General features: G+C 50.3%; 1 protein-coding gene across 1 annotated transcript in view; it reads right to left on the reverse strand.

The window, feature by feature from the left end:
- The window catches only part of DSCAML1 (DS cell adhesion molecule like 1), a 302,769-nt gene extending 281,671 nt beyond the window's left edge, over nucleotides 1-21,098 (reverse strand). Inside the window, exons 1-3 of the mRNA XM_029912905.1 lie at nucleotides 21,041-21,098; nucleotides 11,548-11,865; nucleotides 4,542-4,688 (exon numbers count right to left, since the gene is read on the reverse strand). Of these exons, the coding sequence (XP_029768765.1) occupies nucleotides 4,542-4,688; nucleotides 11,548-11,865; nucleotides 21,041-21,083 (508 nt within the window). The 5' untranslated portion in view covers nucleotides 21,084-21,098. The remainder of the gene's footprint in view (nucleotides 1-4,541; nucleotides 4,689-11,547; nucleotides 11,866-21,040) is intronic.
- Nucleotides 21,099-25,993: the final 4,895 nt, after the last annotated feature.

Here is a 25,993-nt window from a genome sequence, read left to right on the forward strand (position 1 = left end):
CCGTGGTGGCGGCAAGACAGAAGTGGGGTCTGCTGTCCTCAAACAGCACAGGCCTCTACCTCCTGAGCTACAGGAAAATCTTCATTAGCTGCTGCAAATACAGGGTCTATGACAGTTCAGCAGCTCTGGTTCTGTCCAGCAGAGGACAGAAGAAAGCATAAGCACTAGCCCATTCCTCCAGTGGTCCGCGAGCTCCATTCAGGTGATCCGCAGATAGTTCCCTCTAAGGTGCGCACCTGGGCGGCCACACATGAGAGAATGAAGGGCCACCCACCTAATTAGTGGAGCCACATAGATCTTTTCTCCTTAAAAGGACGACTTTAGGAGAGCAAAGCAGTGATGTATTTGTAGGTTTGTTTGACCTGCAGTTCACAACACAGATTTTTAGGCAGAAAATGGCTTTGATGTTTCAGAAACAATTTTGGTTGGTTGGTTGGTTGGTTTTAATTAACCACACAGAATGCAAAAGGAACCCACCCTCAGCTGTCCATTCCCCCTGACACCATTAAGGACCCCCCCTTTCACGCACGCACTTAGGATGGAATCAAAGGGTCACAAGAAGTCAAAACAAAGACCCTGTTTTTGTAGACGCGAATCCACTCTTCGCTCTAACACAAGAGCAAATTTAAAAAAATTAGCTTTGGGCAGATGCAATATTTATAATCCAACAGCAAATATGTTTGCTTTTGTTGACTCTACATATAAATTGTCTCTATATTCTGTCTTTAGGGTAATTATTGCTTTAAAATGTTAAAATCGTTCCACTCTAATTACATCACCATATTTAAAAATCAAGCACAACTGCAAAACTTAAGTACCAGCCCGGGTTAAAAACATGCAAGTGCAGGATGTCAGGTCAACAAACTGAAGTGCCTAAGAAACTAACTGTGCTCTGTAAAGGATGGCCAAGTTCAAGCCTCCAGACTGAACTGCTCCATCTACCCAACGGCGCAAACAACGCCAGGGGAGCTGCAGGACAAACTTTCCCTCCACCGGCCCCCACCCAGACCTGGAGCTATACGGACAACACTTCTCCTGGATGCATTCTAGCTTTGGACTCTTTGTTAAGAAGGGCCAGCTGCGTGACAGAGACACTCGCGTCATTCCAGCTCCTAGCAGGACCTCTTCCTCTCATCTCCTAATAGGGCCCTGACGAGCCACCAGACAACAACTATCACTCACTGCACTGGATCTGCGCCAGTAACCAAAGGGGGACGTTTAACTGAAACTAGTTAATTTGACGTTCCTTCACTGTAGTTTCACTGTAGTGCAGCTCCGAAGGTATAAATGGAGCAGGAGAGATACAGGGCCACCACATTGAACGGCACTCCTTGGGCTGGATCTGCTGGTTGGAGTCAATGGAGTCCCAACTGGGAAGCCAGCTGCCCTCCCGGGAGATGGGACGGGGGGGGGGGGGGGGAGAAAGGTGATGCAGAGAGGTTTAAAATGCATCTCCAAGGCCAGTTTGGCTGAATCTAGCCCTCAGAGTAACCACCTGCTGCTCACCAGGCGAGCGCTTAACTGAAACATTCCTTCTGAGGGCAGTTAAGCCCATCAGCTCACAGGTGTAGCCAGCACTTGCTTTTACAAGGGACGACTTCAGGTTTGCACACGAGGCTGAACTCGTGACGTCACTAGCGTGCATGGCGTGAAGCACTTTACTAATACCCAGAGACGGACGGCCAAGCAGCAAAATGCTCGGCCCCTTCGTGACGTCACAACTAGAGCAATACCGAGCCCCCGAGGGCTGCTAGTATTTACTGACCTGTGAGCAAATATCAAATACAGTGCACTCACCGTGGGCAAAATCCTTTAATTCTTTCCGGATCCCCCAGGGGAAGCAGTATTGATGGCTTTACTACTAGCTTACACGTGCTGTGCGGGAGGGCCAGCACTGCCATCAATACCATCTCCAAGCAGAGAGTCAGAAGGTCACCCCGGTACGGAGGAACGTCCACACTGACCTCTCCACCCGCCCGTTCCGCTCTGGGTCCCTCGTCAAGATCACCAGCCCTAGCTCTGAGATTCAAGGTCACCCACATCACAGTAACCAGGTTACACCCATGCCCAGGCCCCGGTGACATTCAGAATTTCCTCTAATGCTTCCGCAGCGAAGGCACCAGCAGGAGCGCTAGAGGGCCAGTGACTACTGGCCTTTGAACCAACATGTCTCAGACCTTCTGCGAGCAGGGTTAGATGTGACACTCATAAGAACAGCCGTATTGGGCCAGACCAAAGGTCCATGCAGCCCAGTATCCTGTCTTCTGACAGCGGCCAGTGCCAGATGCCCAGAGGGAATGAAGAGAACAGGGAATCATCAGGTGATCCATCCCCTGTCGCCCATTCCCAGGTTCTGGCAAACAGAGGCTAGGGACACCATTGCAACACTAGGAGCCCCCCAGAGGCCAGCCTATACCTGCCACTAGTGCTGGGTGGCACCACGCCATTCGCTGCGGGGTGGAACCTATGGGAGCAGCAGGGATACGTTCTACTAAACAACCAATAAATCTCAGGGTAGGTGGCAGCTCGAAACACGCCCAGTGGCGAACACTCAGCTCAGCGCAGCACGTTGCACATCGCCCAGTGAACTCTGCCATCCAACACCTCACTGCAAACGCTGCGCCGTCAGTCCAAGAGCCAGCTACAAACCACACCAGAGCATTAGCCAACGAAGCAAAGCCACAATTGTTTCTGTGCGCGATTTGCTCACAAATCAATGAGCACTTCATACAGTCTTGTGTTCTTCTCCTCAAACAACAATGTGCTCACTAAAAAGATCACCGTGGGGGGAGGGGGTGCTAGCCTCCTCTTCCAGGTAACTTCCCATGCCACACACACCCCTTACAATTCCCATGGGGTTCTCAAGGGACGTGGGCATGATTTGGATCAGAGCTGGGCAAACAACAGATTTTTCAGTGCAGTGCAGAACATTTAATTCCAATGTGGTACATTTTTAATGCTTCCGGGGGGGGGGGGGGGTTAAATATACTTTAAAAGGATGTTTTGAAATGATGTCACTACGAACCAAAACACCCCAAGACATTTTGTTTTGAAAATGTCGAAACAAAATATTTCTATTTCTTCAGAATTGTTTGTTTCCAACCAAAACAATCTGGTGAACTAGCCGTGAATTTGTGAAATGTTTTGATGTTGCCAAATCTGCACTTTTTTGCAAAAAAATAAATAAATAGAAGAAGTAGTAGTAGTAGTTGTGCATGAAGCGCTTGGCCCGGATGAAGTTCTGATGAGTTTGTGGAGCGAGCGCACCCTTTTCCAGAGGATCATACGAGGGCTGGCACAACTCCGGTGCGTGGGCCCACCCACACAACCACGACTCCTCTGCTAATGAGAATCAGGCCCAAGCACTGAGGAGTGGAAGACACTAGCCATCACACTTGCCCCTTTCCACTCCCCACCGAGATGGGCCCAAAACCCAGTGCCCTCAGTGCCAGGGAAATTTGGATCCTAACCTCCCAGCAGGCCGTTATCACTGCAATGGGCCACACCAAAACTCTGGGTCCCAACACCCCAGAACCTGGGCCTGGACTCATTCTGCACTTGCCTTCAGCGGTGCCTGGCACTTCTCCATAGAGGCTTTAACTCTGCTCCTCAATGAGCCAATCCTGCACGGAGCAGAGCGCCTCCTACTAGGCTTTCGGGGAATCAGGGGAGCTCAGCACCTCGCAGAATTGGCCCCAGGAGCTGGATTCCTCAGCACCAGGTGCCACAGGAGCACGGCCTCTGATCAAAAACTAGCCGAGCAAACTTTTCCCCAAGCCGCAGCAGCCACCGGCCCAGACCCCACGACGGGGGACGTCGGCGCCAGCCACCCTGCCAGGCTACATGGGCTGGCAGCACACGTTCTCTGCACCATCACCTCCCCAGAGACAGACCGGAGTTAATTACTCCTCTATGGCGTCTCCTTGCCCACAAGTCTTAATGGACAGCAACTTTCCCATTAACTGGAACGCTCCCTGGGCGCATTGACAGACTGCGAGGGCCACAGGGGGAAGGCAGGGAGCACGTGGGCCATGGACATCTGTGCTGGCAGGAGTTGAAGAGTGTTTGATTGGAAGGGTTGTAAAGAGTCATGAGAGAGGCTTTATTTACTCTTGTCACGCCCCGCTCCCAGCAGGAATACATGGAGATGGACGGCACAGGGTGCCTCTGCCTGACTCCCCGCTGTCACGTACCCTCCAGGTTGGCAAGGTCAACAGTGGGTGGGAGAACCCAGAAGACACGTACATATTGTCACACTTCAGTTTTATGCACCTAGGAGCCTCAAAGCACACACTGCAATCCTGGCAATACAACAGGCGCCACCGAATACACAGTGCAGTCAAACCCCGCTCATTTCCAATGTAAATCCAGCCCACAGGCTCGGCTTTCGTACTAAGATGATTCATCAGCAAACCCTTGCTTTTGGGGCCCAGGGACAGAGAAAAACCCAAAAGAGCTCCGTGTACAACAATTCATGCACATGGCAATGCAGTTAGTATTCGCTGGGAGAATGGAGGGTCCCCCTCCTGCTCCTCTCTTACCTGGGATGATTGAAACAGTATCTTTCTCCCAGGACACAACGCTAACATATTCCTGCACTGAAGAAGGGATGAGGCACTTGAAGACAGCCACGTTTCCACGCATTGACCTTTGATCCTCCACCCGGACGGTGTAAGGTTCCCTGAAAACTGCAGAAAGAAAAGCAGACGATCAACGCACCGATGCCAAGTTGCACTGGGCACAAACACATTAATTTAAACAGTTCCCAAAGATTGTTTTTTAATTCCACATTTTGAGCAGCTCCAGCGTTTGCCACAAGGGATGAGCTGGAGGGAGAGCGAATTCACATATGCACATGTGTCTGGGGGTCTCAACATCCCATGTGCTCACGGGGCCCAAACAGGAGAGAGATGCCAAGAAGTATCGTTTTCTGGGAACGGCTCTGAAGTGGGGCATTTAAATTATTGCATCGGCCAGTAAGGAGGTGCCACACCAACCCACACCTCTCGGTACAACCCACAGCAGGACATAGCGACAGACTATAGCATAGCAACAGGGGGTCACTTCCTCCCGTGCCACCATGCCACTGAAAGCAGCAAGGCCCTTGCAATCCCCTCACTGCAACAAATCACATCCCAGGTGCACCTCCTCCCAGGCACTCGCAGCCCCCAGCCACTTCCCTCCACCCCCCGGCCGCTGTCAAGTCATGGGAAGAGCCCTCCTGGGGTGGGAAGCAGCTCGCTGCAGGGCAGAGCAGCACTTCCCAGCACCCCTCCCCACCATGGGAGGGTTCTGTGCCGGCCCAGCAGGGCACAGGGCAGCATTTGGGGAGGAGGAAGTAGCTCTTCTCGGGCACCAGAGCACGGCAGGGACTGGCAGAATCCCACAGCAACAGTGCAGGTTTCACACTTCTAGTGAGCGTAGGCCTGGAGCCAACAATCCCTGCTCTCTCTGGGCAAATTCCTCCAAAGGGACCCTCCTTCCTGCCAGGCAGGGGTTCCCATTTGCAGGGGCCACGGGTGCCCAGAGCTCTCCGGATGCAGGCAGCACCTCAGCGGGGCAGGCCTTGCACAAGGCAGGGAAGAATAATTTCTCCTCTTGCTGAAATGCAGCTGGGTCTGGGCAGGAGCTGAGCGTGCGTCAGCATTGCTCGGCACTAGGGCACAGGAGGGAGGTAGAAAATGGTACCCTATTGAAACTGAAGAGAGGGGGAATGCAATTCCCCAAAGTGGGGTCTGCCCAGGGCGCTAGGGCAGACAGCGCTTCCCCTTGCAGTGCGACCCAGCAACGCCCACAGCGTGCCCTGGCCACTCTGCAGCGTTCTCTCTCTGGGGAAATAACAAGGGATTATCCAGACTAGTAGCAGCCCTAATGAACTCTACGAAGCACTGGATCAGTTTGCTTGATCGGCTGAACGTCCCACGGTCTCTTTGGTAAGGAGACACGTCAGTGCAGCCAATAGGGAGTGCAGGCAGACACAGCAAGAACTGGTCATGTTTAAATATTTTCCATTTAATATTAGCCTAGCACGTGGGTGCGTGATCTTGTCATGACAACATGCCTGCCCCAAAAGACATTGGTTTCTTATTATTCACCCCCTTGGAGAGACAGACAGACAGACAGACAGACATCACCGGGTCATCTGCGGCTCCCCCTCCCCCCCCGGCCAGAACAGCAACAATCCAACGCGTGTTTTAGTAGAAAACTCTCAACAGCCACGGGGGGGGGGGGTGCTTCCAGCACTGAACATATCTGTTGGCAGGTGCTGACTCTGCCTCCTCTGAACAGGCCCAAGGAGTATTTAATAAGTAAGACAGAAGGTGATGCTGCTTCTGCCTGAAATTCCTCCCCTCTAAGTGCCCAGCTTTCAGACTTGATGATTTTACTGCAAGAGCTCAAGACAGAAAACTGCTCACAGGCTGGAGGCAAGTGGCAGCCCATCCCTCAGGAAGCCCCAGTGAAACCTGCCAGCAGTCTGGTGCAGGAGGTGCTGAACTGCAGTGAAATAATAGGTGACAAGCTGGCCCAACCCGAGCAGTTGCTGAGAAGGCCGCCGGTCAGCAGCGAACGCACCTTCAGAGCACAGATCCAGGGCACCAGCTGGCTTGACAAGCCACCCTCACTTGAATGTTGGGGGGTGGAGAGGGGGCTACAGTTCAGACAAACCTCCCTCTCACCAGGTATTGATACATATGTGCATGGTGCTTTGCAGGTGCACAGGAGGGCATGCTCTGTGCCCCCAAGAGACCCCATGCCAAGCAGACTAGACAAACATAGCAGATGACCGGGGTCTGGGGGAAGGCAGAGGGCTGGTGGAGGCAGGCCCAAGAGGACACACTCATTGCTCTGCAGCAGAGCGCAGCTCAAGGACCAGAGTGGATTGGTGAGCAGGAGCCTTGTCAGTTACACAGGAGCTGCTTACTCCTGCCTAGATGGTTAGGAGAGAAGTGTCCCTTCTCGTCACCTAGCCGGTCCTCCTGCTTTAGCAGAGGCATAGAACCTTGCCCTGGAATCTGTACCAAGCCCTTCACTTCTGCCTGAGCTAGGCTGGACCTTTTAAAACCCAGCCAGTCGTGATTTAAAGAGTCTAAGTGATGGAGAAACTAGCCCATCCCTGGGTAAGTTGTTCTAAGGGTTAAAAATTGCACCTTATTTCTAGTCTGAATTTGTCTAGTCTCAGCTTGCAGCCACTAGATCATGTTGTCTCTGCTAGATTAAAGAGCTGTTTTCTATCAGAAATCTCTGCCCCATGTACTTGTAAAACTGTGATCAACTCACCTTATCCCTTCTCTTGGGCAAGCTAAAAACACATTGAGCATCGCAAGTCCCTCACTAGAAGGCAGGTTATACAGACCTCGAATCATTCCTGGTGCCTCTTCTCTAAAATCTTCAAGTTTTCAACTTTACATTTCAGTTTATTGTGTGTTTGCTGGTTTAAATAGCCTTTTTCAGGGCATTGCCATTACAAGGCTACAGAAGAAGAGTGTTTGGAGACGGGATGTCAGTGACAAGAGGATAATTGATTAGCATAAAGGAAACAGGTGGGAACAGAAGCACAGTCATGAGCAAAAATCCCAACTTCTATTTCTAAGTGTTTCCAACTCCCCTAAAGCCAAACTCAAATAACTGTCATGGACTGAGCTGTCCTGGGGACATCCAGGGGAATCCTGTGAGGAGGTCCCATGGGTACCTACTGAATGAGAAGGGGTGGCACTGGCCTGGACTACCAGCTGAAAGCCAATTCAGACTTGCAACGCCCACCTTCATACAAGAGATGAAAGCCACAGCACTGTACAGCAGCAGCCTGCAGTCACTCCATGGGGTGCAGCAAGTCTAGTATTTACAACAGGGAGCTGGAGTCAGGACTCCTGGGCTCCAGCCCTGCCACTGACTCACTGCATCTCCCTGGGCATGTCACCTCACCTCAGTGTCTAGAGGGAGTAACAGGAACCCTGGCCTGCAGGGCCAGACAGCTGTGACAGGAGATGGATTTTCACCTCTAGAAACTTCCTAGGGAACAACAACGAAATTGAATCTGCCACGCCCAGCATTTGCTTCCCGTGAACACCCTGGCCCAGCTGGGCCCTGGCGGGAGTGTCTGCAGAAACAGCACGTTTTAAGTCATTACTAGAGAGTTGGAAGGTTTTGGGGGGGGCTTTGGGGAGGGGGGTGAAACAGGAAAAGAATGTTGGACCCCAGATGCGAGTATTCACTCTGGAAACCTGACTGCAGGTGTGTTGCTCCTCCTCCATCTGGAGAGCAGAAGCAGGACCATGTGGCCACCATGCCTGATGCAAACTAAGCAAACCGCTGGAATGTTGGATACCCTCAAAGGGCTGAGAGACGGGGTCCTGCAGCAGAGAGGCAGCTGCCAGCAGAGTTGGGCCAGCTGCTCTTGTTCTCAGGCACAAGCATCAGTTACAACAGCACCCTCCGCATACCTCCCCTCTGCCTGCCTCTTGCCAGATCACAGAGCCCACCACCTGGTTCCATCCCTGCTGGGAGCCATTTCACAGCGTGGCCTAGCGGACAGAGCATCGACTGTGATTCAGGAGACCTGGATGCCACTGGCTGACTGGGTGACCTTGGGCAAGCCACTGCACTTTGGTGCCTCAGTTTCCCCATCTGTAGAATAGGGATAATGACTCCTTTGTCGGATGGCTGAGAAGTTGTACAGAAGTGCCAGGTATTGGTTGTATGCGGTGTAGCTGGAGCTGTCAGTTCCAGGATGTTAGAGAGACAAGGTGGGTGAGGTAATAGAAGTTGGTCCAATAACAGATATTACCTCACCCACCTGGTGTCTCTAGGTATTAGTACTACTTATTAGACAGCCACAGTTAAACTTCCACGCAGATGGGAAGCTGGGTTGACTCGAGCTGCAACATGTCACACATCTGACAAACATTTATTTACATTCCCCTCCCTTAAACATACACCCCAGCGAATTGCTCACTCCCGTCTGCTTTGGTTTAGAGCTTAACTGCTAATGCTGGTAAATAATTCACTCTCTGGGCAGGAGGGGGTTTCATGCCAGTTTACTTTGCAGTATAATGAATTAAAATAAAAACACCCTTTAGTCTGTTCGGCTGTGTTCTCTGTGCGAGCCCTGTTTTTAATAGGTTACATAATGAAGTCATTCCTGGGCTATTAGCCCTCCTCAGCCTGGTCAATAATTTACTATAATCACTTTGGAAAGCAGCACTTGGCTATATTCCTCCTCCTTTTGTTTTCTTAGAAGTCTTGGGGTGGTTGGGCTGGAGCCTGCAATGCAGATATAGGGGCTTAGGAAGGGGGGTTAATGGGGCAGGGGGGGGTTCCCCCCTTGGGAGGACCTGCTGAAGGACTGGACAATTATACAAGACTATCCAGGAGTTACTATAATTGATGCTAACAGGAGTTTGGGAATGAAGATAAACCCTCATGCTGCAAAGCTGGAGTCCATCTCTGACTACGGGGGTCGGGATGAGACCTTCACGGGGCAGATTATCCCACATCTGCTAGCTACGGCATGGGTTCTTGCACCTTCCTCTGAAACATCTGGCTCTGGCCACTAGTCCATCTAATCCAGTGTCTGATCTCCACAACAGGCTTGGTGCAGTCTGGCAATTCTAGATCTCAGTGGCATGAATGAGAAGAGAAGATGCCCCTGGCTTTCTCCATTGCTCCCCAGCCCTGGACTCCAAGCCTGCTGTCCTGCTACTTCAATCGCTGAGACACACGTCTGGTTAGCAATCACAGAACCATAGGGGGCTAGCAGGGATCACCAGGGTCATATAGTCTAACCCCGCAAAGATGCAAGATTTCTGTACCCACGTCCCACTTCCAGAAGGGTTCAAAGATTGCAGTGAATAAAGCATCCCCTCTTGTTCTGCTGCAGGCGGGTCATAGTCCCTGGAAGATAATGGGATTTATGCCCTTCTTGAAGAAGTAGTCACTTTTGCATCTACTCTTCCACATCTACCTAGCTGCACTGTCATCATTAGAACCATGACCCACTGTTGTAGCTGGCTGGGCTGTACCAGCACAACAGCCCTCTGGGAAAGCCCCATGACCCTTCCTCTCCTGCCTTGCTCTGGGGCAGTCTTCTCAGGTGGATGGAACTGAGGCTTTTGTCCCAGTGGGACATGGCAGGGCCTGGCTCTCCTAATATTTGAAGGGGCTTGGCCTTTGCCAGTCAGGGATCACTCCCGGAGACCCATGGTCTCTTGTTACTATCAGCTTCCCCCAGAGCCATCCCCAGTTTGCAGCACTAGGATGGCCCTCAGCTCTCTTCCCCGCTAATCACACTGCAGAGCTCTCCCGACCAGCAAGTGGCCTAAATTATTGTTTGTTCTTGGCTTGGGTAGGATGCAGTTTTTGAAACATTATTGACACTCCGCCTCCTGTTTGTCCAACACCCTGCCCTCATATCTACTATCTGTCTATGCTGACATCGATCGATCCTCTTGCAATAGACCACTACAGTCCCAGTTCCACGGCCTTGCTGGAAAAGCCTCTCCAGCACGCAAAGCCACATGGCAGCTGCATTTTAGCCTACACACTCTCAGGCTCCACAGGTCACTCCCGCAGGAGTGCCAAGAACATCCCCATAAATACTGTATTCATCATGTCAGGAAGGCTCACTCGGTAAAACTCACCTCCAGGCCCAGAGGTCACAGGTTCAAGTTTCACCCCAGGCTGTCTGCTCTATTCTCTGGCACAATACATGGGGAGAAAAGCTAAGCTCTTAATAAGAGACTAAATCCTTGTGCTTTCCATGGGCCACGTCCAAGCTACAGAGCCCACCTGATAGATTCTTAGCACAGTCTTTTTTCTTGAGAGACAGGTAAGTATCATCATCCTCATATCACAGATGGGAAGCAAGGCAGGAAAAATTAAGTGATTTGCCCAGGGTCATGCAGAGAATTAGCAGCAGAGATAGGACTAGAACCTTGGTCTCCTGTACCCAAGCCACAGGACTCTGTGGTCTCTATCCCATTTCTTGGAAATGGTGCCAGACGATACCCAAACATCCTGGCGAATACACTTCCCAAGGAAACAGACTGAAGTCCACAGCTGAGTATGAGCTAAAGCTGAGCCCAGAGGCTGCCGCCTTGGCCTGCACTATTGGCACCTTTACGGTGAAGGGCTGCAAGGCAGACGCAATACAAAAGGTACCAGGTAAAAATGACGTTATTGTCTGTTCTGGTTGCTGGCACACAAGGCAGTGCCCACTTTGGGCCCTTGCTAGGACCTGCTCTCTCTGCAGAGGCTGGTGCTCACGTGGCAAGAGGTGCTAGATACTGCTCTAAACCCACTGAAGGGAACCCATTAACTGAAGATACAGGCAGGAGGCCCCTGGAGCTCACTGCTGGCCACTGCGCTGCCTGCGGGCCTGATCCTGTGAACGGTTGATGAAGTGAGCTCACCATATCAGCCACTTCAGGCAATTCCGTGGCACTGGAGAGAATCAGTCGGGACACAGAAATGAGCTAATCATCGTCACAAACACAGGACACCAGAGAACCCACCACCACCTCCGAGCCCCGGCCCCGCCCACGGCCCTACCTGCTTTAACGCGGATATTGGGGCTCCTGATTTTGCCCGCCGAGTTCTCCGCGGTACAGAAGTAGTCATTGTCGTGGATAAAGCTATTGAAGGCTGATGGCGAGAAGGGGTAGAGCTGCAAAGTCCCATTGGCATGGACATGCCGGATGTGCGGTACATCATAGATGTCGTCCCCTGTGGCGAGGTACCAGCGAAGGGCGGCGCTGGGTGACCCTGCTGCGGGGCAGGGGATCACCACCCCAACTGTGCTGGAGAAGGTCACCTGCTGGATAGAGTCGTTCACAAAGTAGAGACTGGTTCCAACATCTTCAGTGTGTGCTGTGGAGAGACCAGAGCCAACAGCAGAGAGTTACTGCAAACATCCGACTCCTCTTGCCTGCAGAACAACGGCTTCCCAATGACACGCCCCGGGAGCCTTCCTCAGGCAGCGGCAAACAGCCCCAAACGGAGCGGGTAAATTGGTGTATGGACACAGTGGCCAGGTACTTCCCGCCTCTCCTAGCTACATAGGTCACTGCTCTCCTCAGCAGCTGGGCCAGGGCTGAGGGGATGCCCTGGAAACCCCAGCCCTTTCACAGGACAGCAATTTCCCAAAATCGCTAGGACACCTACGACTAATGTAAGCTACATTTCCCAGGATGCCCTTGTGAGAGCCTCCCCACAGGTAAGTCACCTGTCCGCCCCCTCCCCCACCCCCTGGGCCAGCTGAGTTAGGGAGGGAAGAGGCGGCCATGGACCATCGGACACCTCCTGAGAGGTCTCCTCAGACAACAGGCCCCAGAAACAGCCAGGCAGAATTCTAAAGCGTGGGGATGGTTTTGTGACAGGAAGCTGTGTGAGAGCAATGGGGCTTTGCCAGTCTCCAAGGGAGCAGCTCTTCACAGCCGGGTCTCCCAAACTGCAGCCAAGGCCTGGAAGAGGAGGAAAGTTTCCCTTGACCTTCCTCCTCCTCCAGTGCAGGCGGAAAGGCCTGTCCCTCCCAGCTCCTTCTTCCGGCTGCTCCACTCCGACTCCTTCCCACTGACGCCTCAAACCTGGAAGGGGAGGGGACAAGTTTGCCGTCAAGGTGCCAAGTCGCTTGGAACCGATTTTTTAACTGCACTACTTTTACGTAGGCAAAGGACACTAATATAGAAAGCAGTGATCGGTGTCAGGGTATTAATAGCTCTAGGGGAGAGCACGATCCCTCTGCTTGTGCTATAGCAGGGCCAATAAGCAAATAACTACTCTACTGCTGGGTTAGAATGAGTCACAGGGGACCCTTCGTCACCTCAATTTCTTCAACTTTGGGGGGAGGGAGAAGAGGGGGAGAAGGGAAAAGAGTCTCATCTGTATTAATATTCTTAGCTTAGCTTTTAGCTGCCCCTCCAGGGAGAATGCTTCATGACTGCTCATTTGAGAAAAGGCTATTAAAGCGTTATTGGCCAGAGCAACTCACATCACATCACAAAGCTGTGAGGAGACCATCAGCACCAGCCTCCACGGAAAAAATAATATTTGTGTTTTCATCAGGACGGGTGTTTGGAACCACGCTCCTTGCCATGGGTAAGTGTCACGTCACCAGCTGGCTCAGGCTTTCCTGAGCGGAAGGGGGGGAAACAAGCGCTGGAGTGTTGTTATTTTACTTTACACAACAGTATCTTTAAGGTGCAGGTGACAATAGTAATAATGGAACTACACTTCTAGAGAACTTATCAGAGCAACTCCACAGAAGATTAGACATCATGGCACTTGAGTTAGGTATTCTTGTTTTATAGAGATGGGGAAACTGAGGCACAGTGAAGTAAAGTGCCCATGGGGTCTTAGTGAATCAGAGGGAACCCCAGGAAGGGAAGAACCCAGGAGTCCTGGCTCTGGTCCCCTGCTGTAACCACCAGAACATGCTCTCTCATTGAGCTGGGAATACAACCAAGGAGCCCTCTACTCTACCCACTAAATAATTCCCCCTCTTATTTAATCCTTCTGGAGATGGAAATATAATCTCTCTCTCTCTCAGCACCCATTAAACAGCCTATTTCTTGTTCCTCTCCATGTTTTGAGCAGGAACATCAGCTATAACAACAAAATTTCCTTTCTCAAACTACCCAGAGTTCTATTAGCCCAAGTCAAGGATGCTGCAGTCAGTATTGTGGCTACAAACTGGTAGGTACCAATGATGAATTGATTAGGAATGTTACTGCTGATTAAACAACAGATTTACAGGTAAAGAAAAGAAGCTTCATCCCCTCCCCCCAAATGAGCCCATGTGCAGACAGAAAGGGACAAAGACATTTATTTATTTTTTCTCATTGGGCTGACAAATGCTAGGAGACTTGTGACAAACACGGGGTAAGACAATCTACAGCTGATCCTCTGATGGCCTTTGAAAAGCTACTTGGGCTTTCAGTGGCACGGTGCCACTAAACAATCACGTTGTGACATCTAATCTCTTTGGAGCAGGAGCCATCCTTTTGTTCTGTGGCAGTGCAGAGCCTAGCACAGTGGGCCCTAGCCTACGACAGGGGCTCCAAGGAGCTATCAAAATATAATGTCTTAAGGCTGGTTTGTTGTGATGAATCAGCATTTCTGCTCTTCTTGACGCTCATCTTGCCCATACACGAGAGCAAAATATGTATTTACAATCAGATGAAGGAAAACAAGCAGAGAGAAAGCATCTGTGTGCTACCACTGTGGTAACATTCTGCATGTGCCCTGAAACACAAGATGGCATGGAGACAGCTCTACCTTTAAAGGTAGAGCACACAGAAAATAGAACATCCTTTCTGCTGTGTAGCTACATGTGTCATGTAAGGACCTAGAACCATGAATATTCTGTAGCTCTCTGCAACTCTGGTCCATGCCACAGTCCCTCTCCCATTTCATCCACCCCCGCACCTCACAGCCCCTCCTGGAATCCTAGAGGTGCCTTTTAGCTGTGTGTGAGAAGAGGGGGGATTCTAGTAACTCCTTCACATCCCATCTCTTTTCTCAGCCCCCCGCATTGCACTATTGCAGCAGGGCTCCCCGCTAGTCCCCATGAGCGTTCCACTTGCTCTGCCCAAGAGCAGGCAGAATCGACAGCGCTGACCCCCAAGTGAGTATCCCTGCTCTAATGGAAGCCACAATTTGCAGGACATGTTGCCAGCTGTAAGATGCAATGATCAGATATCATCCTGCTAGAGAACAATGTTCTCTGCAGACATCACTCTTGCATGCTGGATACACAGAGGGGGTGGGGGGAGGAATGGAAAAATACCTCATAAATAACGAGAGAAATTCAGATTACCAGCAAAGCTTTTTCAGGTCAAAGGGGAAAATGGATTTTTAATAGAAAATGGAAGTTATGGGATTGGTAGTAGTTATGTGACAGACGCATAGAGTTAAATCCATATAATCTCCTTTACCATTTAACATTGAGCACCATCCTAATCCCATGTTTCATAAAACTGTCTCCAAATCACTGAGAGAGATTAAAAATTTAGAAATAGCACTGCAATATTTTTAAACCAGAAATCGCTGCTGGCATCTGGTCACATGCGTTGACCCTAACCTAAATATCGAGGGCATTAATTTATACAGCCCTCAAACGCTGGGGTGGGCGTGGTGAAAATGGACCCGTTTCCTATTGGGAGACAATATGTATTGAGTGCTGGAGACCTGAACTCTGCGGATGAGAGCGGCACAGGTGGACTAGTATGTAGAGGGACCGTGCCTAGCTAGCACTGAGGAGTATCTGTTTTGAGTTATCACCGTGCAATCTTCTTAAATCACAGTAAATTACAACCTAGGGTATTGAAATATTAATACCTCCATCTCAGCTGGGAAAAGTGAGTCATTTTGTTATCATCCCTTAGCAATATTTACTAGTCTTGTTCGCTGGACTCTTGAAACTGCACTCTCTTTAGAAGCAGAGCCGCCCTCGGCACTGCAGAAAGCTGCGTTGGCTGGAAAACACTCGTTTACTCTAATGAGAAGCCACGGCAGAGTGACCATGAATCCACCCCAACCCTATCACCTGAAGTTCAGGCTTGAGTCCTGCCCAAGAAACTGCGCAAGCTGAAGTTTTCAGCATGTGTATTCATCAAAAAAGGTGCAGTTTTAAATGCTTAATGCAGTGTGTACAGTATGTGGCTTTCAGGCCCAAGGCATTGGCTTTTCCCACCATGCATGACCCAAGAGCTCAGAGAGGTGGCGGTCACTAACACCCCATTTACACAGCACCTTTCCTCCCAAGGCACTTCACACAAGCCACACACGTCTGTATACTCTGAGATGAGATGCACACAGGAGCCTTAAAAGTAGGAGTTTAGGACAGAAAGTGAAAGAATATGGAGTCCAGGTCAAAATGCAAGAGGAATTTAGTGGGTAAAGTGCAATGACTCCAAATGCACCTGGAGTTGCCATCCTACCCTTTAGCAGGATAATATGGAAACATTAACTACACGTGGTCAGGACCCCCCAGCATCACAACGCCCCCCATCATGCTGAGGCCCTGTGCACCTGTTAGGAGGGAAGAGCACCACTGAACCCCAAATCCTAGTTGCAGTGGCACCTAGAGGTGAGATCTGATGCTGGGCTCACAGCCCAAATCAGCACAGAGGCAGAGCAGACTCAACTCCCATCTTCCAGATAGCTGAGAAGTCAGTGTCTCTGCAGGTGCCATTTGCACACACCCAAACCAGACGGAGCACGTACACCAAGTTCTGATCAAACGAGCACACCCTCAATCCCTGCACAGAAAACACAACAACTCTCCAAGGACATTACCTGGAGCCCTACCTCTGCAAGGCAAACCTAACCAAAAGAGGAGCTTGAAACGCAATCCTCCACCTCCTCCCTCTACACCGGGATATTGCGAGGGGGACACGCAGAACTAGACAAAGGGAATACGCTGAGCCAGAGTGGGGGTGAATGCACCAGCCTTTCATCTCTGGAGACCTGATTTCAAGTTCTGCTTATGTCACATACGCAGCAATTCTGGCAAGTTTCACCGGAGTCTCCACTGGACATTTGGTGACATCACTGAGCCAACACACATTTCAGGACCAGGTCAAGTGTCCAATCAAGGGAGGCTCAGGCCTGGACTAAGGTCCGGACTGTGGTACATCCGAGGAGCGTGCACATCAGCTGCTAGGCTCTGTCCCGAGCCAGCAGGCCATGATTTTCATTAGCCCTAAGCCTGCACTCTTCTACAAGCAGAGAGGGCAATTTCCCTCACATGCCCCACAAGGTGTAAGAAATAAACCAAAAAGGGAATCAATAGACTGACTAGGCAGAGGGGAGTACTGAAATCCACTCCATTGTGTACTTTTCCCCAGTTCGCTAGAATGAATGTTGGCTATCTTTGGTTCCCACAGGCCTTTCAAAATGTAATTCCTGGTCTGGTCAGCAGATTAGCAAAGGCCAAGGAACTGGGTTTCTAGATATTTGATACAGCTTAGTCAGCAAGGGGTGTTTGCAATGCTATGGGGGCATTGAGGGATTGTTTTTAATTTAAGAATCTGAGGAAAGATTCTTTACAAGAAAAAAAAAAGCTACTTAGAATTTTGGTTTCAAGGTGCATAAAATTTTGGGCCTTAACTAACCACCGTGTAAACTCACCAGCAGAGTACTTCCAAGTCTCCTGAAATAATCAAATACATTTGTGCTTCATTCTCTCCTAGCAAGTTGAATGTAACAGCCTGCCTATTTCGGAGCCTGCTGAATTCACATTATCCAACATACAGCTCAAAACTCACACGCTTCCATGTCAGGAGAATTCTTTCCACAAAGACACCTCCAATTTGATTCTCACACTGAGCTCAGCAGCTGGTTCAAACGAGGCAGGTGCACCTCAGTGCCACACAGGCAGAAAGGAGGGCACCACATTGGACACATATGGTGTCTTGTAGGTGCTCAAAGCATGGCCAGTGGATTCCTAAATTCACAACCCACTGCCAACCTCTGCAAGCTGGGTGAGGACAAAGGCTCCTAACACGGGCAAACTGACAAGGCATGATTGCTATTCCCTTCTGAAGAACACAAGTACCAGAAAATATTAGGGTTGCATGTGTTGATTCTTCATTTACGGCACATAGAGCTTTAGATCTGAGCAAGGCGTAGATGCTGGTCTCTTAGCAAGTTGCCATCATGGCCCTGGTGTCGTAAAATAACGACGCTGGGCACTGCCAGGACTTCAGTACTGCAAGCTCTACCTCCGTGGATTTCGTGGATTCCACGTTTCATTTCCAAGATAAATGAGCGCCGTACCACACTGGGGGGCACAGGGGGAGAGATTAAAAAATGGAAGCAACATATTTCACTGCTTCTAATATTTGAACACAGCGTACACAAAATGCCAACATCACAAATCAGCAGGCAGAGAACTCCAGCAAAATCATACAGGGAGATTATTCCCCCAGTTTAAGTATATCAAGATTTTGACTTGTATGCTCCTCCTGATCATACAGCTTCCAATTTACATCGCCCTCCCTCTCATTGTTACGGCTGCTCTTTAATTTGTATAATCAACCACCAAGCCCTCTTTCGCTCAACTCCCCGCTTGTTAACTGCCTATTTTTATTTTATAAGCTAAAAAAAAAAAAAAATAAACAGCTACAGTCTACTGAGGGATTTCTAAACTTTAGTGGTCCCTGAGATCAAATGTTTATTTGCTTTTTGTTTCTAATTGAGCTCTTGTTCTACAGCAGAAATGTATTAAATGGTTGTGCTTTGATACCTAGAAGAATTAAGTATCTGAAAGGTTTATCATGCATTAAGCAATTCAATTTTTTATCCTATTATAATGAAACTTCCACTGTATTACTGTCCTCTCTCTGGAATTGTTCCACTTTAACACTTTCAGCACAGAGACTCTTAAAAATAAAATCTCTCTTGAACTGAAAAGAGAAAAAAAAATAATGAGGCCATAAGGTGTAGTGCTAATGGAGGCTTTTAATTTGCTCTTCTCAGACGAGAGAGCTCCGTAGCAGAGACTCTTTTCTGAGGGGCTGGGGCTGAAAATGTGCACAAATACTAATGGGCTGTGTTGGATTTATTATTTTCAATGTTGGGGGGAAAAGAGACTTTGTGCCTGGGATGGTTATTGGTTTTTCCTTTTTACACAGTAAACATGCAAATATAGGCAAAGCAGACGCTTCCATGTTCAGTACAGCAGCTTCTAAAAGCATGTCCAACAATAGCAATTTTGTCTAAAGCTCCCAAACACAGATTGATTCTGGCTTTCATAAGACTATTTCATATTTAATAATTGACTTTTACAACCACACAGGATGCACCATTAAATCTCAGTAAATATGTTAATATAATTAACATTAAAATAAAAGGGTATTTAATATACAATAACAATCGTATTTAAGGATGCAGCCCACTACCGCTACCTATTTCCTAAGATTGCCTCTTGCTGTTTTCATATGATGAAAGCGATTATTAAAGAAAAGGTTTTATACGCTGAAAGTAGCTCATTTTCCATAACATGGACGTTTCTGTTATTACATTCGTGGACCAGATAATAAATAAAAAGGTAATTTACTACAAAAATAACAAACAAAAATCCCTATAAAATCAGAGCAGGGTAGCTTTTTTAGCTAACACCAATGAAATATTATTACAAATGGATTGTAATTTAACTACCAATGTCATAAGCAGATGTCTTTCATTTTCAATTGCATCTATAGTTGGGGACCTCAGTTTACAGCACCACACATACAGATTTGGATGATGCTAGCAATCCCCAATTTACAATTAATCAAGTGTTGTGTCTCCTTGACACACTTACTTCACAGTAATTTTTTGCCCCAATCTGAGGGATCAAACCGCTGGGTTACATTTAACGTAGCATTCCTAGAGGAGAGGCTGGGATTTAAAAGCATCCCTGGATTGAGTTTGTTTTATGGGATTCGAATATTGCTGTCAATAGTCGTTGGGAAGTAAGGACAGCAGAACAAAGCTTTTAAAAAGTACTGCTACAAGCTTTAGCCTTTGAAATCTTGCCTGCACAAAGAGAGGCTGGGTAGGTATAGAAAACATTTTAATATTCATGTCATTAAGGCGCTTCTGTGGGGCTGGAGAGCTGTGTGGGGAATGGGGCTTTATCCTTTCTCCCCCCGCGAGAGGCTACCGTAGGGATTTCAGCGGCTGCAAAGAGTTAACATCACTAATGATCAGCACTGCAAGGATCCGCTGCCCCCATGAAAAAGCCTCCGCCAGCAAACTCTTGGAGTTGGGGCTCCTGGGCTCAAGGCAGAAGTCGCGGCGTCACCTCGGCTCCGAATCGAACGCCCAGATCCATTGTAATGGGGCCACACGGGCTCTGCTGCAGGTTCCATCCAAAGAGGAGCCCCCCCCCCCCGCCGCCCCTTTGCCTTCTCCCGGGGGAAGAGGATGCAGGGGGGGGTTGCAAAGAGGCAGAAGGGAGCGGGCAGGGCCCCATGCCAGCGGTGTGCTCCCCAGCTGCGGGTTTCAAACACCCTCCTCCGCCCAGCCACCGGTAAACGTCTCGAGGGGGTTTGTTTATTGTAGTGAAGCAAAGACCCCCCTCCAAAGAGACCCTTCCCCGTGATTAGCCGGGGGGGGGTCTTTACAAATGCAGCGCTAGCAGCTCCCCCCCCCCCAAGCACCCCATAGCCCCCGGGCTCAGCATCCCGTCTGGGCAGAGCCTCACCGACCCGGTCCTACCCCGGGAAAGGGGCTGGGGGGGGGGGAGTGCCCCCTCCCCGGGATCAGGTGCATTGCAGCCGGAGCTGCAGGTCTGGGCTTGCCCGTCCCCTGGACCTTGATTAGCCCCATGGCAACCTGAGCCCAGAGACCCAGCCAGCCCCCTGGGTACCTCCGCTGGCGAGCCGTGTCCTGCCCCCCCCCCATCTCCTGCTCTGTGCAATTACACCGTCACCATCATTAACTGTTGAATTAATCCAAGTCGTTGCAGCTGGGCTGGGAGCTGCCCCCCCCCCCCGGAAAGTCAGAGCTGGCCCCGGGGAAGGCGCTGCACAACCCCCCCCCCAGATCAGAGAAGATCAGGGTTGGACGGGACCCCAGGAGGTATCGAGTCCAAGCCCCTGCTCAGAGCAGGACCAGCCCGACAGTGGTGCCTCCTCCCCCCCCACCCGGGACTCGAAGGGGTTAAACGCAGCAGCCCCTGGGGGGGGGGCTCACAGAGCCACTTTGCGAGAGCCCCAACTCCGAGCCCCGTGGGGAGCTGCCCCCCAGAGACCCAGCCCCGCGCTGCTGCCCGGCCCCTCGGGGCTCACCCCCGCTCGGACAGCGCCCCCGCCGCCGGGGGGATCGGCTCCGGCTCAGGTGCGGGGCCAGGGCCGGGCTCCCTCGGCCAGCACCTCTGGGGTGCAGCCCCTGACCCCGCTCTGCCCGGCCGGGGCAGCCCGTCCCCTCACCCCCTTCGGCCGGGGCAGCCAGGCACTTTTTAACACTCGCAGAAGGCACAGGACTCGAGCTCACTGGCCAAAGAGTAACACCAGCCCCCCCCCAAAAAAAAGCCCCCCCCCAGGAAGGGACATACCTTTTTGCAAAGAGTACAGCAGGAAAAAAGTTACCAGCCACATGCCATAAAGAGCACCTATTTTCTCTGGGATGTAGGGCCGTTCCTTGCAGCGCTGCGCCCCGACGTGCCGGGATCCCTGCCTTTCCCAGGACTATCCAGGTTCAGATGCTCTCAGCTGAGCTCTGAGCAGCTCCTCCTTCCCCCTTCTCCCCAGCTAGTGTCATCCGGAGGGTGGGCAGGGCTGCCTGTGTACTCCCCGCCCACACTCAGCACGCGTTGGGGGAGCAGCCTGCCCCTTGGCAGTTGCCAATTGGTACAGGGTGTGGATAGATTATCTATTGTATCTGAACGGTGGGGGGACATTTTCCAGATTCAATCTCTGTGCGGTAGGGGACGTGATCATGTATAAAAGCTTGTCATTTGCACACACATGCACACACACCGACTAGGGCTCCTTTATTAAAGGAAAAGACACTCATCTCCCTGGCTCTAATTGTACAGACCAGCATTTCACACGTGCACACAGACACACCTGCTTGCACTAATGCCACGGGCCAGCTTGCACATGTGCAGGGCTTGGTAACTGTACAAACAGATTGTGCACACACATTCATCCTTCCCCCCCCAAGACCTAGGAGCACAGGTCAGGTCACGCCAAAGTGCATGTGCACATTTGAAGAGGTGGCACGTAAGATGGCCCCCACCTTGGCTGGGACTGCTCACACGTGTAAAGTTAAACACATGCATAGAAGGCTACAGGATCAGGGCCTATAGATATATACACACACACAGTGAGAGGCAAGATACAGATTGTTGTGGGGATGGTGGTTGTGCCCCAGGAAGGTAAGTTGGTTTTGCTCTTAAGTAGGGCAATTCAGAACATACACACTTTATAAAGAGAACTAGAACTGTCTATACACACACACACACACACACAGTTCTGCTTAATCATCCCTAGTAGCTGTGTTCATTTCAAGAGAGTTGCCACTGTGTAGCCCATTCTGTTCCCTTCTCTCCCGCGTAGGCTGTCACAGGCTTTGCCCACCGCTGTCACTGCTGCACTGCATAGCCACTTGGAGCTTTGTGGCAACGTGGGGGGGCAGAACTCAACTCCCCCCAATACAAAAAGGCACCGCCCCTAGTGTTTGCACTTAAGTAAACCCTCCTTTAAACTTGTTAGTGGTACAGGGCCTAGGACAATCAATTAAGCAGATCCTATTCCAGCCAACAGATGGCCAAGTTCAACCCTACTGTGCAACTGGCCTATTTACAGTACTGCTGAACTAGTCTGAGAATGCAAGAGCGAGTTGGATTTTTATTTTTATTTTTCTAAAAACAAACATGTTTTTTTCACTCAAAACAGTTTTTATAGGGAAATAGCTGAAGTTTTTCAGTTTGACAAAAAAATTAAGAGGTAAACGTTTTCAGGTTTTGGTTTTCAAAGAAACATTTTTGGCTTTTCACTGAAGACCTGGAATTTTTCATGAGGAATTAAAAGAAAAAAAAAAATCTAGATTTTCATGAAAGTGATTTGGCATTTTTTGACCAGCTCTAGTTCCTACTAATTCTTAATGTCTCTAGAGCTCTTCGTACACACTGGAGAGTCACTAGCAAGGTAACCCCACACAGTGCTCCCATGAGGCAGGTAAGCATTATCCTCCCCGTACAGCTGAGGAAGACAGAGACACTGGGAGATGACATGACATAAGACCACACAATAAGTCAGCGAGACCAGAACTTCAAGATTCCCAGTCCTGTATCCCCTGGGAGCTGCTATCTTTGGGCATTCTCCATCTCCCTTTTCACCTGCCATTGACACAGCCTGCATTCGCCTTTCCCTCCACATTTAGGAGCATCCAGTTTGGTAGCATCCATCACCCAAAAGGGTCAGTCATCCACCCCCGCACACACAGAGTCTGAGAGAACAGCTCTTTGCACTGCCACCGAGCCTTTTGTCCGCAGATCTCAAAGCACACCGCAGACATGAGCTGGCCAAGCATGGCACTGAACGTGTCCCCTGCCTCCCCTGGGGGCTCAGCCCTCCAGCTAGGTCACTCTGAATTCAACCCTTTTCTAAGGTAACAAGAGTCCAAACAAAAAGCTTCTTCAGCCCACCCTGCAGGCTGGGCTCCCAGGCCCACCTGTAAGCCTCTCCGCTTGGGGACAGCAGCCAGGGCCGGCTCTGGCTTTTTTGCCGCACCAGGCAAAAAAGCCTCCCGCTGCCCCCGTCCCCCCGGCGGGGAGCGCAGCAGGGGAGGGCGCCGAGCCCGGCCACGGCCCAGCTCTCCCCGGCCGGCCGGAGCGCCGCCCCCCTCCAGGTGCCGCCCCATGCTTGGTCGGCTGGTGCCTGGAGCTGGCCCTGACAGCAGCCCAGCTCCCAGGCTCTTCCCCTAGAACCCTCCCCCCCCCCCCCCCCCGCGTCCAAGGAGGACTGCCCTCATTGTATAGAAAGGGACATTCAGGCACAGAGTGGCACCTGCCCACGGTCACACAGCAAGCCAGTGGCAGTACCAGGTATAGGACCCAGGAGTCCTGGTTGCCCATCCTATCCTCCAGCTGCTAGAGAAAACAGTCCTTCATCTGTCTGGGCAAACTGGAGAAATTATCTGAAGTAAATAGGATGAAATTCAACAAGGACAAATGCAAAGTACTCCACTTAGGAAGGAACAATCAGTTGCCCACACACAAAATGGGAAATGACTGCCTAGGAAGGAGTACTGCAGAAAGGGATCTGGGGGTTATAGTGGATCATAAGCTAAACATGAGTCAACAGTGTAACACTATTGGGGAAAAAAAAAAAAAGCAAACATCATTCTGGGATAGAATAGCATGAGTGTTGTAAGCAAGACACAAGAAATTCTTCCGCTCTACTCTGCGCTGATTAGGCCTCAACTGGAGTATTGTGTCCAGTTCTGGGCGCCACATTTCAGGAAAGATGTAGACGAACTGGAGAAAGTCCAGAGAAGAGCAACAAAAATGATTAAAGGCCTAGAAAACATGACCTATGAGGGAAGAATTGGAAAAAGTGGGTTTGTTTATTCCGGAAAAGAGAAGATTGTGGGGGCGGGGGGGGGGAGACATGATAACAGTTTTCACGTATGTAAAAAGTTGTTACAAGGAGGAGGGAGAAGAATTGTTCTTCTTAACCTCTGAGGACAGGACAAGAAGCAATGGGCTTAAATTGAAGCAAGGGAGATTTAGGTTGGACATTATGAAAAACTTCCTAACTGTCAGGGTGGTTAAGCACTAGAATAAATTGCCTATGGAGGTGGTGGAATCTCCATCACTGGCGATTTTTAAGAGCAGGTTAAACAAACACTTGTCAGGGATGGTCTAGATAATACTTAGTCCTGCCTTGAGTGCAGGGGACTGGACTAGATGACCTCTCGAGGTCCCTCCCAATCCTACGATTGTATGAGTCTATGATCCCTCCTGTTCCATTCCTTTTCCTCCACTCCATCCCTGCGTGTCGTGGTCTCCCTTTCTGTCCCAAAGCTAGTGACTGTGCTCCCTGAGAAAAGCTCTCTCGGGGCTGGTCTACACTTCAAGGTAGGTCAGTGTAAGTACATCGCTCAGGGCTGTGACAAAAATCACACCTGGGTGATGTAACGAAGCTGACCTAAGCCCCAGTGCGGACACCGCTAGGCTGACAGAAGAATTCTTCCAAGGACCAAGCTACCGCCTTTCGGAGAGGGGGATTTACTACAGCCACGGAAGAGCCCTTTCTGCCACTGTAGGGAGTGTCGACACTACAGGCTACAGCAGCGCAGCTGCAGCTGCAGCGGTGACACGGTAGCAGTTCTAGTGTTGACCTACCGTTCATCTCTCATGGCTTCTATGGCACATCGATGGAATTTCTATAACAGTGACGTGTATTGTAGGGGTGTGTATCTATTTTATACACACACACACACACACACACACACACACAGAGCGCTTTGTTCAGTCACACTGGCATCCGTTACCCCTCTGCGGAGTCCCTACTTTCCCAGAGTTCCTCACTGCCCCAGGCTTTGCAGCCTGCCTGTCCTGCCGGAGAGGCCAAGGCGGAGACACTGCTGTGGCTGCCAGGGCACAGAGCATGCTGCAGGCTCCACTCCAGTCATTACCTTGGGAGTGGAGGAGCATGTCAATTGCTGGCTCCAGAGCCAACCTCGGCACGTTGGCTACTCAGTGAAGAAATTGATATTCCCGGCCATCCCCAGGGCAACAAGCTCACCCACCTGATGCTCTTGTCACCTCCTCCCCCAGTCGGGGACTCACCAACAGCTGGGGAAGGTGGGTCAGCTAGCGCAGGGGGCCAGAGAGTCTGAATCACTAGCAGGGCACTTCTGGGGAACCCGTGCCCCTAGGTGGCAAGCCCCATTGTGAAATGGCTCTGCCCCTTGCGAATACGCTCAGTCACAGGGGCAGCTTGAATTGGTAAGAACAACACTTTGCACCTCTAGCTATCTACGCACTTGTGCTTTTCCTCCGAGGATCTCAAAACACTTCACAGACATTGGGCTTTATTCTGCTCTCACTAGCATAAATCTTGAGGCCAGTGGACTCACTCCTGCCTTACGACAGAGTAACTGAGAACCAAATATGGCCCCTTATCCAAATAACACTCAACACTCATGTGAGGTAAATTTAAGTGATATATGGAAGTTCGCTTCACCCACCACTGAAATGCAGCCACCTCTGGAGTGGAACGCAGCAACTGTTTCATATTGCACAGTTAATATGCCACAATCGTTTAGGTCAGCAAATGAAAAATGACCTATCCAATTGAAACTGCAGGGTAGAGCTTGCTATAGCCTCAGGAACCTTAAAATATCAATAAAATAAGTAACTAATGTAGGGAGGCAGAATGCAATTCCCTGAATTGGAGTTTGGCCAGGGCACCCGGGTAAATCTCTCTACTACAGCAGAGAACTCCCTGAGATCTGTAACGAGCACAAACTATTATTAATAATATGAATTACAGTA

Source organism: Terrapene carolina, unplaced genomic scaffold (genome assembly GCF_002925995.2).
Source record: "Terrapene carolina triunguis isolate 2854851 unplaced genomic scaffold, T_m_triunguis-2.0 Scaffold374, whole genome shotgun sequence".
NCBI lineage: Eukaryota > Metazoa > Chordata > Testudines > Emydidae > Terrapene > Terrapene triunguis.